At 45.7% G+C, this 15,000-nt stretch overlaps 1 protein-coding gene across 1 annotated transcript in view; it reads right to left on the reverse strand.

Moving 5' to 3' along the window:
* Positions 1 to 2,328: 2,328 nt before the first annotated feature.
* Positions 2,329 to 15,000, reverse strand: part of grin2cb (glutamate receptor, ionotropic, N-methyl D-aspartate 2Cb) — a 58,645-nt gene continuing 45,973 nt past the window's right edge. The window contains exons 10-12 of the mRNA XM_031565850.2: positions 14,730 to 14,917; positions 6,765 to 6,997; positions 2,329 to 4,420 (exon numbers count right to left, since the gene is read on the reverse strand). Of these exons, the coding sequence (XP_031421710.1) occupies positions 2,906 to 4,420; positions 6,765 to 6,997; positions 14,730 to 14,917 (1,936 nt within the window). The 3' untranslated portion in view covers positions 2,329 to 2,905. The remainder of the gene's footprint in view (positions 4,421 to 6,764; positions 6,998 to 14,729; positions 14,918 to 15,000) is intronic.

Below are 15,000 nucleotides of genomic sequence, written 5' to 3' on the forward strand. Positions count from 1 at the left end.
CCATTATTTTCTTGGGGGTGCTATGGCTAATCCAGGGGGAGCTAGAGCACCCCCTAGCCCCCCCCTGGCGCCGCCCCTGTGAACGAGTAATCACTTCATACAGCGTGAATTTTAGACACTGTTGTTTAATTGTATTTTTTTTTTAAACACAATGGTGCCCCTCGACGGTAACAGTACACGGTAATGATACACAGTATTGTATCTTAAATCGTGAGATCGTTAATATACTTTACATTAAGGTGATAACTTAAAGACGAGCTGCTTCTGTGATAGCTAAATTCAGCAAAGTTAAAAACAGCAACTTCACGCAGAGGCTCTGGTTTAGGGCCCCCCTGAGCTCAGGGGCCCTTGGGCCTGGGCCCGTTCAGCCCGTTCGGTAATCCATCCCTGCACGCACACAGTATTGTATTTCTTTCTGTTGACGGACTTTTTCTTTGACAACTGTGACCGTTAGTAACGCACATGTCTAGTAAGCCTCTATTAAATTATGCTTTCCCTCGCACGCTCAAAAACAATGACTACGTTATTTAGCTGTCTCACACTGTGATAAATATGTTTAAATTCTATGAACTGTGTTAGTTCGTTGTAACGTAAAATGTAATTATTATTAATTTAGATACGTTAAGTTCTAATATGTGACCGTTAGCACACCATTCATTCATTACCCAGTTGGTGGCAGACGTTAGCACTTATTAGCCAGCTGTGTTGTAATCTGTTGTTGCTCTGATTCTTGGTGTAATGAATCTAATAGTAACTTGCTGTGTTTCGTTAAGATACCTTCTAAAGCAAAATGTATGCTACTCTGAGCCCTCTCCGAGCCAACCTCGGAGAGGCTCTCGTACGGGAAGTTAGAAAAATTAGTAGGTGCACGACAGCCTGGAGAGAGCGGTTAAAGTCGGAGAGGCGTTCCCTGTGTTCGGAGAGGCGTTCCCTGTGTCCGACTCCGTGAAATCGGAGTAGCATAAATTAGGCATAAGTATTTTCCGTTTCTTGTGTATTATTGTTTCACTCATAAGTTTTCACCTGACATCAATAAAGGAGCAAGGCGAGTTAAGCGTAGCCTACACAGCCCTAACTAAACTAAAGTAAAGTTGCATTAACTGCGTTAAAATATTTTATCGCGTTAATCACGGCCGCATTAATCGCATAGATTAACGCGTTAACGCTGACAGCCCTAATTTATATATTATGTATACATTATTTATCATGTATTTATATATTATGTATATATTATTTATCATGTACTTATATATTATGTATACATTATTTATCATGTATTTCTGTGATTCTTTATTTTTCTGTCTGTTGTTTAGTTACACAGTGACAGAGTTTAAATGTATCTCTCCTATTCTTTCTTACATAACCCTGTGTTATGACTTCATGTTTTTTTCGGGCAGACACTGAAAGTGATCAGTATGATTGATTATTGTGTGAATCTGTGTGATTCTGGCCATCGTGAGGGACTCTTTCAAGTTTTGTCTGGGATTACGTTTTATTTAGATCATTAATTCCTTTTCATTGCTTCTGTGACATCACAGGTCCAGGTGTCACTCAAAGCCCCCCTCCCTCCCTCACACACACACACACACACACACAGAGAAAGACCCAAAGCACTGCAGAGCATTTAAATAGGCCTGTGGTGATTTTATTAAAGACTGAATAATCTTGGTCATATTAATAATAGAATAATTCTATTTACTTCTTTCAAAAAACAATGAGAGAGAAAGCGAGAGAGAGAGAAATAGAGAGGGAGAGACAGAGAGAGAGAGAGAGAGAGAAAGAGAGAGAGAGAGAGAGAGAGAAAGAAAGAAAAGACAAACTTGGAAATGTCAGACAAAGAGAAAGAGACAGAGAAATAGAAATAGGGAGAGACAGGAAGGAGAAAGTGTGTGTGTGTGCGTGAGAGAGAGAAAGAGAGTGAAAGACAATGTGGATTTAATCTTAGATAAACACAGTTAGCTAGCCCTGGTGTTAGAAAAAAAACCATCTCAAGATATTTCAGAACGTCTGAAAGTGTTTGCAAAAGTCAATTTCACACGGGATTACATGGAGGAATACCAAATCTAGGGTTAGGGTTAATCAGAAAGGTAACTAGTATGTACACACTGAGCAGCCTGGTCTCTCTCCGCTGAGCAAACAGAACAGGACTCATCCAGCGAGGAAGAGGAAGAGAGATATCCAGTCTTCACACAGCGAGGAAGAAGAAGAGAGATCCAGTCTTCACACAGCTCGGCACGGACGCGGGTCAGGATCTAGACTCGACCCACGGCTCTCCTCTCTCTCTCCGTCAGCAGAGGATCCAGACTCTACCCTCTCCTCTCTCTCTCCGTCAGCAGAGGATCTGGACTATACCCTCTCCTCTCTCTCTTTATCTCTCTCCTCTCTCTCTCTCCTTCAGCAGAGGATCTAGACTCGACCCACGGCTCTCTCTCTCCGTCAGCAGAGGATCTAGACTCTACCCTCTCCTCTCTCTCTCCGTCAGCAGAGCGGCCAGCGACGTGTCCAGTCCGGTGTTCAAATGTGTCCTTGTCTCTCCTCTCTCTCTCTCTTTATCTCTCTCCTCTCTCCGTCAGCAGAGCGGCCGGCACCACGTGTCCAGTCCGGTGTTCAAATGTGTCCCTGTCTCTGTGGCTCCACATTATCGCACTGAGGGGACTAGCCACAAGAGGCCTATTTTGAACTGTGGGTACTTAGATTTTTTTTGCTTTGATCACAAGGCAGAGAGTTTGTCTGGTCTGTCACAGCCAGTCTGTGTGTTTGTGTGTGTAGGTTTGTGTAAGTGGGTGTAAGAGAGAGAGTGTCTGTTAGTGTTTTTGTGTATGTGAGTATGTGTGCACAGGTGTGTTTTTGTGTGAACACGTATTTCTTGTGTGTGTGTGTGTGTGTGTGTGTGATAGGTCCTTTCTCACACTTCCGACTCCAAACTAGAAATCCGGCCCCAAACCATCTGTGGCGCCCCGTCCCCCACCCCGCCCCGCACCCCCCCCACCCCCAGCGACTCCTGGTAGGGCAGGGTGTGAGGGGTGCGGTACCCCCCGTAGACGCTGTCGGCCCGGGGCGGCACCATGCAGGGGAAGATGTGGCAGAGCTCCACGGGGCCGTAGGGCAGGGGGGGTCGCTGGCACACGGGGAGCGCGGGCTCCGAGGTCACGCGGGCGGGCTGGGTGGTGCGCTGGAGCAGGCTGGTGGCGCGACGCACCGCCGCGGCGTTGGTGTTGGTGAGAAGTGCCTCGCGGTAGGACGGCAGCCGCGTGGACTGCGAATGCCACAGCTTCTGCTTCTGGCTCTTGTGGCGTGAGTGGCCGCGGCGTGAGACCAGGCACAGGGGGTCCTGCACCACAGGGTAGCACAGGCCCCCGCCGCCGACCCGCTCGTACACCTCCACGCACGGGAACAGGTCGGGGACGACGTCCGTGTGGGGAGCAGCCAGCACAGAGAGCCTCTCGCTGGGCTTCCGGACGACGCGCTCGGGGCCCCAGGTGGCCCGCAGGAAGGAGGGCCGGCGGTGGGCCTTGCGTTTCCTGATAAGGGGGATGTCCTCGTGGACCCCTGGCACCCCCGGCAACCCCATCACCCCCGGCAACTCCATCCCCCCCGGGTCGCCGTACACCCTCGCGCACGAGTTGCAGCTGGCCCCGCCCGGCTCCGCCACGTACACGGCCCCCGGCGCCAGGACGTGGTTCTTCCCGTAGAGACTGGCAGGCCGAACGTCTGCCACACACAGGGGCTCAGTGTACTCCGGGCAGCGGCGCAGGTCCAGGGCGTCCAGCGCGTAGCTACGGGAACGCTTCTTCCTGCGGAGGAGGCTCTCCACCGGACGCGCACACACCGGCGCCTGCGCGGCCACCTCCTGGTGCTCCGCGTAGATGTCTGGCACCTGCAGCTCCCCGTAGGCGCTGAAGGGGGCGCCGTCGAGTGTGGGCGGCTGCATGGCCAGGTGGGAGGTGCTGAGGCTGGAGACCGGCACCATGGCGTCGTAGACGGCGGCGGCTCCGCGGGCGGGCAGCGTGTAGCGCAGAGGGGTGGGCCGGGCCACGACGACTCGGGTATGGGGCGGCGGTAGGGTGGCGTCGCTGTACTGCAGCGTGTAGGGGGGCGTGGGGGGCCGCGAGAGGGGGGGCGGGTGATGCTCGGGGACGTTGCTGATGTAGGGGAAGTGGCCCGGCAGCATTTCCGTGGCAGTGACGGCAGTCACCTGGGGCATCCGCGCCGGCAGGCTGCCGCCGTAGCGACTCCAGTTCTCGATGGTCCTGGTGGCGTTGTCCAGGGAGTTCTCCACCTTGGTGGAGCTGACGATGTCCTTGGCCGTCTGGAGCATCTTCAGCATGTTGGCCTGGGCGTAGTTGGTGGTGATGTCGGGGGTCTGCATGCCCCCTGGTTTCCCAAGATCCTCTACTCCGTTGAAACAGCTGTACATACCCTGAAAGGACAAACAGAAGAGAGAGAAATAGCATTTTTAAAGTTTAAACTTCTGGGGAGTAAGTTCTGATTTTTCACCCCCTTCTTGAGGAGATGGCCAACACAAACACCATGATTGTCTTCGCCAAGCTGCCAGATTTTGTTAGTTAAAGTTAATGATGCAGTTAATTGCAGTAATTTGGCTAAGAGGGTGGAAGAGTTTATCTCGGGGCGAGTCCGGCCGTGATTAATTGCCAAACTGCTTTACACAGGCGTGATGAGTTTGCTTCTGTGGGTGCAGTTCTGCACTAACGTTAAATTTAGCAGATCAAATACTTTTATCACCATAATCGTGTTGAGCGAATTAACAAAGAACATTCAATAACATATTTCTATTCTGTTCCAACTGTTCCTTTTAACGACGGGGACTAGGCATTCACAACTCTATTCATCTCCATCAGACTGTACACTGTTGTCTTAATTGCTTTTTTATATCCTGTAAAACGGCAGACAAAAGACCCCTTTCTAGGAAAGATGACCATTACTGGTCCAATTTACTTATGAAACAACACATTTTGAAATGTTTCCATCGAGCTTCCACTGAGAGATGGCATAATGTATTTATGATTCATCTGTTTGACGTCTGCATGAAGTCTGTAGCTTCCGGGAATGTTTCTGGGACAGTAAAATGGTTGTAATAAGACTACCTATGCAGCAGAATTAACTAGCAAACAATGACACACTTTCAAATGTTCCCCACTTTCAAAAAGGCCCGTAGAAAAGACCACTGAAGGTCAACTGAAATAGGAAATATTGAAATGTTTCAATATTTAAATTTAACTTTAAATGCGTCCAGAAAAAGCCTGCAGGTCACTTTGAAACAAGGGCAAGGAATCTCCGCAGGCGAGACTGGATGTGTGTGTGTGTGTGAGAGAGAGAAAGAGAGAGAGTGTGTGTGTGTGTGCCCTAGAGGGTTTGCCACGGTAAAACTGAGAGAGTCAAACTGAGAGTGTCCCAGGGGTCACAGCAAATGACCATATCAGTGTCCTCAAGTGACAAAAGGTTTCTGACATGGAAACAAAAGACAATGATTAATTTCAGGCAGAGACTGATTAGTGTGTGTGTGTGTATGTGTGTATGTGTGTGTGAGAAGAGAGACTGATTAGTGTGTCTCTGCACTCCAGGGACCAAATGGTGTAACTGTAATCTAATGGGTCCTTGCTGATTATTAAAAAGCTGAACGCAGAAATTGGCGTGAGTTTTTCCAGAGCAGATGGCTACTACAGTCCTAATAGTGTCATTGCTAAACAAAGAACACTTATTTAGGAAGCCTTAGGATTGCATTATTCATCTAATTGTTGTACATTCGGTTATACCTTTACCCTGAAAAAGCTTGTGAGCGTGTGTCAGTGATCTTGTGTGTGTGCGTGTGTTGCTGTGTGTGCTTGTATAGGGTTTCATACGACTGTGTGTATGTATGTGTGTGTTAGAGGTTGGATGGGCCGGGCCGGGCCGGGTTCGGCCAAATATTTAGAAATGATCAGGGACATGCACAGGAATTTTGAAGGGCAGTTGCTCTGCCCTGGAAAAAAAGGGCAACACGTTAATTTTTGTCACCGCCGCCACGCCCCGTCCCCTGGACGCTTATTCCGTGATTGTTTTATCTAGGCCTACATGAAGTTCTGCAGCCGTAATACTATTTAAAAAAAATATATATTTCCTTCGGAGGGGAAACTTCAGTCGAGGTGGGCAAACGGGCAGTTGCCCAAGCAACCTTAGCCCCCTTCTGTGCACGTCCCTGGAAATTATACTCGGGCTCGGACACATCAGCGTGATAAGGCATTGAACATTACATATTTAATATATCTTAATAAGTAGTGAAGTCAACGTGTCTGCTTCACATGATGCAGAAGTTCGTTTTTGAGAATAAAATAAATCACATTTAGGATAACAGCCTTCTTCCTGTGGCGGGAATATGTTTATGTCCTAGCTGTGACAACGTGATTACGGCAAACTGGCATCATGGAGGATGTTAAAAATATACTGTCATCTGGAGAGTTTAAAACGATACTAAACGAAGGGAAATCTACTTTATGGAGATATTTCTGCTCAGTAGTCAATGTTTTTAATGAATATTTGAATGGCTGTCGGGCTCGGGCCGGGCACGGGCACTATTCTGTCGGACGTGGGCCCGGGCTCGGACAGAAAATGTCAGCCCGATCCACACTCTAGTGTGTGTCTGTACTCACCCTGCTGATGGCGAGCAGGAAGTCGAGTTGCGGGGACGTGTGGACGGAGTGGCGTGGCTTCCAGTAGACTAGTGTGTGTGTGTACTAAGTCGAGTTAAGGGGACTTGTGGTACTCACCCTGCTGATAGCGAGCAGGAAGTCGAGTTGCGGGGACGTGTGGACGGAGTGGCGCAGCTTCCAGTAGACGAGGTGCTCCCAGGCGAAGACCAGCAGGCTCAGGCCCATGGCCACCAGTAGCATGTAGAACACGCCCGCCATGTTGTCTATGTCCAGCTTAGAACTCATCACCTCATTCTTCTCATTCTGGCAGATACCGGATAACCACACTGTCTCCAGGCGCTGTGTGTCACCTGACCACGCATACACACATACACACGCACACAAACACACACACATTTACATTACCATGTCTAACACACACACCACCGTTTACAAAACCCTGATACTGATATACTAATACTTAACTACTGTAGTAGTTATACAACAGCTGTAGTAATAATACTGTAGTAATGCTATGCTAGTTAATAAATTATATGTGTGACTGCAATCACACTATTGCTCTTCTTAAATTGTATTATTAGTGTGATTGCGTCAGCAATGCTCCCTAACCGTCTTTTGTTATTGTTGTTTTTCATTCCTTTTTTCCCCCATTTAAATGGATGGTGGAACGTTAGCCTATTGTGACGTCACTCGCTCTGCCAGTAGGTATGAAGGGTGGAACGTTACCCTATTGTGACATCACTCGCTCTGCCAGCTGTAGGCTGCAGTAGGTATGAAGGGTAGAAAGTTAGCCTACTGTGACGTCACTCGCTCTGCCAGCTGTAGGCTGCAGTAGGTATGAAGGGTGGAACGTTAGCCTACTGTGACGTCACTCGCTCTGCCAGCTGTAGGCTGCAGTAGGTATGAAGGGTGGAACGTTTGCCTATTGTGACGTCACTCGCTCTGCCAGCTGTAGGCTGCAGTAGGTATGAAGGGTGGAACGTTAGCCTACTGTGACGTCACTCGCTCTGCCAGCTGTAGGCTGCAGTAGGTATGAAGGGTGGAACGTTAGCCTATTGTGACGTCACTCGCTCTGCCAGCTGTAGGCTGCAGTAGGTATGAAGGGTGGAACGTTAGCCTACTGTGACGTCACACGCTCTGCCAGCTGTAGGCTGCAGTAGGTATGAAGGGTGGAACGTTAGCCTCCTGTGACGTCACACGCTCTGCCAGCTGTAGGCTGCAGTAGGTATGAAGGGTGGAACGTTAGCCTATTGTGACGTCACTCGCTCTGCCAGCTGTAGGCTGCAGTAGGTATGAAGGGTGGAATGTAAGCCTATTGTGACGTCACTCGCTCTGCCAGCTGTAGGCTGCAGTAGGAATGAATGGTGGAATGTAAGCCTATTGTGACGTTACCCTCTTTACTGTAGGCTACAGTAGGTAGACCAATGGTAGCTGCCATGTCTCTATAATGTGTCCCTATATAGCAGCTATATATAAAGAACTATATAATGTGTCCCTATATAGCAGCCAGAGGTGTAAAAAGTACTGAAATGCTGTACTCAAGTAAAAGTACAATTACTTTGATGAAATTTTACTTAAGTACAAGCAAAATTACCCTTCTAAAAATGTACTCAAGTAAAAGTAAAAATTAGTTAATTTAAAATGTACTTTAAGTAAAAGTTACTTAGTTACTTTCAACAACTTGATGGGGGCCGCTCCTACATAGTGCAAAAAAGGACAAGGGGTCATAAATCCAATACAAAAACTAGTTATTTTTAATTAAAGGAAATCTTTAGAAATATAAGTGCAATGACATTAAACATGTCAAACATTAAACATTAAACTGTCAACACAACATTTAAGAACTTTTGGGAGGACATGTCAAGACATGAACCACATGACAGCTAAAATAAAAAAGTTAAAATGCCGCTGCCCCACTATATTAAAACTTTTGTTACTTTACTTGTGTCCACCTTTAGAGCATTAGTCTACAAACTTCTTGTTGAGTTTGAGCAGCAGCTGATTTTCAAGGTGTGTAGAGTTCATCCGGGCTCGCTTTGCAGTAAACGGCAATCCAGCACAGCCGAAGAGTCACTCGCAGGCGGCCGAGGCAGGTAGGCCAGTATTGAGTTTCAGGGACAGTTTTTTTATATTCTGAAAGGAGTTCAGCAGATCCATATTGACTGAGACACAGGCTAGGTTCCCTTCTAACTCCCCTGTACCTTCTGGACTTCATTGAGGAAAATAAATCATCTTCATCTGATGAATGTTGTCCAACTTGCTTCAGCCCCTACCATTCGGTCAAGATGTTGTCTGACATAGACTAGACCTGTAGAATGACAAACAACAATTCTGACAATTAAGTATTGAGCTGCCATCAAGAGTGCATCTTAACACAGAAATAGCTATAAATAGCTACTTGAGATGACAGACCTACAGTATATATACAGAATGATAACATTCTTTTCTATTTCTACATGCATCACAATTCATAATCCTAAATTCTTGCTAACCGAGACCCCTGAGCATGAACATGAAAGACGTGCACGTTGCAAAGCCACCACATCGTGATAAATTCGAGATAACGACATACACATTGACATTGACTTGTCCAACTGTCTGACAACGATGGTGTGCCGCGCATTCACATCGTTCCTGTTTCAGGGCATGGGAGGCAGCCAAATGATTAGCCTAATATCAGTTTATGCGGTGTATCTTATTGCTGATGACTGATCTGCAGTTTTTAACACAATATGAGAGACTGAACATAATAATGCTATGAACTGAAACGAATGGAAGACAGGAATGGAATTATTATTAGTCTATTGGATGACGGCTGTTAACAGAAGGATGGGTACATGAGTGTATAGCTAGCCTAGCTAGCTAGCTAGTTGACGTTAGCATACTCAGGGTGGTTGCAAGTGCTAGCCAAAAAGTGCCATGACACGCATATTTTGCTTATTGTAGCAAAGCTAATAAACAACAAAAACGCTGTCTGAACTACTAATGGAAAGGGACAAATACTGTACTTACCAACACATGCTTGCGCAGATTTGAAGATTAATTTTATAAGCAGAAAGTTCTGTCTGGCGGGGCAGGCACAGCTTACACAGCATTATATAGCTGTTGCCTCTTTTAGGTTGGAAGGCAAACTGCTTGCTGAGTTGTGGATACGGGGTTTCTTCATCTTCTTTAATTTTAACTTGCGGAAAGTTCGGTGCTTCAGCTTGTTGGTCGTCCGCAGCTTGTTGGTAGTCCGCACTATCATCTTCCTCCATCTCTATCTCTCGTGACTCGACACCGGCGGCTTGCATCGACTCTATCATCCTCTCTATGCAGCATCCACCACTGCAATGAGAATTGTCTTGCGCGATTCCCGCCTTTCGGTTTCCTTTCTTGAACTATGTTTTTTTTTTTACTCAGTAACGGATGTAATTTCCAATGTAGCGAAGTACAATACTTCAGTCAAAATCTACTTAAGTAAAAGTAAAATTACCGATTTCAAAAACTACTTAAAAATTACAAAGTACACAAAAAAACTACTCAATTACAGTAACGTGAGTAAATGTAATTCGTTACTTTACACCTCTGATAGCAGCTATATATAATAATAATAATAATAATAATAAAACTTTATTTATATAGCAACTTTCATGCAAAAGAATGCAGCTCAAAGTGCTTATATATGAAGAACTCTAGAACAGGGGTACTCAATTAGAAACCCAAAAGGTCCACTCGCCAAATTTCCATTCAGTCCAGGGTCCGGAACAGTGACGGTCAAAATCCAAAAACTCCAACAAAAACGTTCAAACTATGCACAAAAGGTGATTTGGCCTTATTTGTGTGAAAGGTGACACTTTTTTTGTGGTTTAAACTTGGGCATAAAAGGTGTGAAGGCCAGGCGGAGGCACTGATGTAAGTGTTCATTAGTGAGTGTGCTCCTGTATTTGTTTTCTACCATCTTCATGGTTGAAAAGGCAGACTCGCAACAGTATGTTGAGGTATGCACGCTCTTGTTGTGTGGCTGATCTAACTATTACTGTTGCTTGATATGATTGCAGATGGTTTATTTTTCTGCCCCTTACCTCAGAGTTTTGCCTGTATTTTTGTTCGAAGTGTGCATGCTTTCTTTCATAGTGACGTTTCATGTTACCACTTTTGACAAGGGCAACCGTCTCGCTGCAGATTAAACACATCGGTTTTGTGCTCCCCACATGCAGCACAAATGCATACTTGTCAGTCCACTCTGTCTTAAATTAGCGATTTTTGGAATCAACTTTTAGTTTTTTGTCGGGTTTAAAGCACGTCATGATTTTCGTTTGCTGAGAAAAAGATACCATTCACAAATCTATCTGCCCGCGTTGTTGCCATTGTTGGACCTCTGGATTGGACACAGAAGATAGAAACCACATCAAGTAGGAAATATATAGCACGAAATCACGCATCAATGAAAACTTGATTGGATCATGATTAAATTAGAATGTTGATTTTGGCTTCGGTCCAAATTTGATTGCGTCTGGGTCCGGATCCGGACCGCGGTCCGCCTATTGAGTACCCCTGCTCTAGAATGTGTCGCTATTTAGCAGCTATATATGAAGAATTCTATAATGTGTCGCTTTATAGCAGCTATATATGAAGAACTCTATAATATGGTACTGGTAGTAATGGCTTCCCAAGCAATAGACCCAGGTTTGATTCCTGGCCAAAGCAAACCACTAGTCAACTAGCAAGCATAGCTAGTACTCAGTGCCAGCCAACAGCTAACATTAGCTAGTTTAGCCAATAGCATATTATGATAGGGCACTAAAGTAAGTTTGTGTTCACATATCTGCTCATACGTTGCCTTCTCACACTAGAGCTATCATTTTAATTTGTAATCAGACAACCCATAAATGGTCACACGGCAAGTGACATAGCTGGCAAGCTACTAGATAATCCGATGTTGGAAATCAGCATTGAATTTACTCTGGGCATTAGCCGAGCACATCGGGTAGTGTTAGGGCTGTATAATCCACATGGGGTAGTGCTGTATAATCCACATGGAGTAGTGCTGTATAATCCACATGGGGTAGTGTTAGTGCTGTATAATCCACATGGGGTAGTGCTGTATAATCCACATGGTGTAGTGCTGTATAATCCACATGGGGTAGTGTTAGTGTTAGTGCTGTATAATCCACATGGGGTAGTGTTAGTGTTAGTGCTGTATAATCCACATGGGGTAGTGTTAGTGCTGTATAATGGAACGAACTGCCTAGTACTACCAGAGCAGGGGCGTCCCTCTCTACCTTCAAGAAGCTTTTGAAGACCCAACTCTTCAGAGAGCACCTCCCTTCCTAACTGGCACCTGACTAGCGCTTAACTTGCACTTCAGCAGTTACATTCCTGCACTTCTTTTTCCTTTTTTTCTAGGTCGTTGTTTTCTAATTCTCATGTAAAGTAGTATTTATTGTTACACCATGCTTTTTATTGCTCTTAGCTTGACTGTTCTCTCCCTTGTACGTCGCTTTGGACAAAAGCATCTGCTAAATGACTAAATGTAAATGTAAATAATCCACATGGGGTAGTGCTGTATAATCCACATGGAGTAGTGCTGTATAATCCACATGGGGTAGTGCTGTATAATCCACATGGAGTAGTGCTGTATAATCCACATGGAGTAGTGTTAGTGTTAGGGCTGTATAATCCACATGGAGTAGTGTTAGTGTTAGTGCTGTATAATCCACATGGGGTAGTGTTAGTGCTGTATAATCCACATGAGGTAGTGTTAGGGATGAGCATGAACATGAAAGACGTGCACGTTGCAAAGCCACCACATCGTGATAAATTCGAGATAACGACATACACATTGACATTGACTTGTCCAACTGTCTGACAACGATGGTGTGCCGCGCATTCACATCGTTCCTGTTTCAGGGCATGGGAGGCAGCCAAATGATTAGCCTAATATCAGTTTATGCGGTGTATCTTATTGCTGATGACTGATCTGCAGTTTTTAACACAATATGAGAGACTGAACATAATAATGCTATGAACTGAAACGAATGGAAGACAGGAATGGAATTATTATTAGTCTATTGGATGACGGCTGTTAACAGAAGGATGGGTACATGAGTGTATAGCTAGCCTAGCTAGCTAGCTAGTTGACGTTAGCATACTCAGGGTGGTTGCAAGTGCTAGCCAAAAAGTGCCATGACACGCATATTTTGCTTATTGTAGCAAAGCTAATAAACAACAAAAACGCTGTCTGAACTACTAATGGAAAGGGACAAATACTGTACTTACCAACACATGCTTGCGCAGATTTGAAGATTCATTTTATAAGCAGAAAGTTCTGTCTGGCGGGGCAGGCACAGCTTATGGGGTAGTGTTAGTGCTGTATAATCCACATGGGGTAGTGCTGTATAATCCACATGGTGTAGTGCTATATAATCCACATGGGGTAGTGTTAGTGTTAGTGCTGTATAATCCACATGGGGTAGTGTTAGTGCTGTATAATGGAACGAACTGCCTAGTACTACCAGAGCAGGGGCGTCCCTCTCTACCTTCAAGAAGCTTTTGAAGACCCAACTCTTCAGAGAGCACCTCCCTTCCTAACTGGCACCTGACTAGCGCTTAACTTGCACTTCAGCAGTTACATTCCTGCACTTCTTTTTCCTTTTTTTCTAGGTCGTTGTTTTCTAATTCTCATGTAAAGTAGTATTTATTGTTACACCATGCTTTTTATTGCTCTTAGCTTGACTGTTCTCTCCCTTGTACGTCGCTTTGGACAAAAGCATCTGCTAAATGACTAAATGTAAATGTAAATAATCCACATGGGGTAGTGCTGTATAATCCACATGGAGTAGTGCTGTATAATCCACATGGGGTAGTGCTGTATAATCCACATGGAGTAGTGCTGTATAATCCACATGGAGTAGTGTTAGTGTTAGTGCTGTATAATCCACATGGGGTAGTGTTAGTGCTGTATAATCCACATGGGGTAGTGTTAGTGTTAGTGCTGTATAATCCACATGGGGTAGTGTTAGTGCTGTATAATCCACATGAGGTAGTGTTAGGGATGAGCATGAACATGAAAGACGTGCACGTTGCAAAGCCACCACATCGTGATAAATTCGAGATAACGACATACACATTGACATTGACTTGTCCAACTGTCTGACAACGATGGTGTCCTCATGAGGTAGTGTTAGGGATGTATGAAACACTCTGTGTGAAAATGTTCTCCCTATGTGTATGTATATGTGATTTATGTATGTATGTCGGTGAGGTGTATAAGTGTATATGTGTATAAACTACTGGATGCCCTTAATTTCCCTCGGGATTAATAAAGTATCCATCTATCTATCTATCTATCCATCTATAATCCACATAGTGTTAGGGATATATAATCCATAATCCACATGGGGTAGTGTTAGTTAGAGCTGTTTAATCCACATGTGGTAGTGTTAGTGCTGTATAATCTGTCTTTTGATGGCCACGGGTTAGAGATCCTCTGCTGCTGTTGAGCAATCACACTTCTCACATCTCTATTTTTATTTCTGTGTGTCTTCTCGACGTGTTCAGTGAATGAGGGAACAGGTGTCTCCAACATAATATACTCATTCAGGGATTAGCACATGACCACAGTATGAGCTGTGCAATGGAAGAGGGGAAAACACACACACTCACACTCACACACACGCACACAGGCAGACACATAGGCTCACAAACACACACACACACACACATATGTCACACTGAGCAGGGTGCAGGCTGCACCTGCTGAGATGAAGGATATTAACATCAGACCCCCCCACCCTTCGCTCCACGGATATCTGCTGGCAGACATGGAGAAGATCTGGGCCACACACACACAGCACACACACACACACACACCACACACACACACACACCACACCACACACCACACACATACAGACCTAGTCTGGCTGTGACTAGCCATGTTATCACTACCACAACACAGCCACCCCCCACATACCCTCACCCTAGGGTTAACCTATCCAGGTGTGTACTCACAGTGTAATTTCCAACTTCCCCTCCCACACACACACACACACACTCACACATACACACACACACACACACACACACACACTGGTTTACCGTCGCCAAGGAACTGCAACAGGGCGAGGTCGATGGGCCGCTTCCATCGCGATTGCTTCTGGAGAGCGATGCCGTAGCCGGTGGTGGCGAACACCTTCCCTGAGCCGATGGTCACCAGTTTACAGCCCTCGTCCTTCCCAGCCATGTAGTTCAGCACCGCCGCATCATAGATGAAGGCATCCAGCTTCCTGTGGGCAGCGTGTAGGAGAGGCCGTGTCAGCACACAACACTATTGGGATTTGGATAGGGATTGGGATTGGGATTGGGATTG

This window comes from Clupea harengus, chromosome 1 (assembly GCF_900700415.2).
Source record: "Clupea harengus chromosome 1, Ch_v2.0.2, whole genome shotgun sequence".
NCBI lineage: Eukaryota > Metazoa > Chordata > Actinopteri > Clupeiformes > Clupeidae > Clupea > Clupea harengus.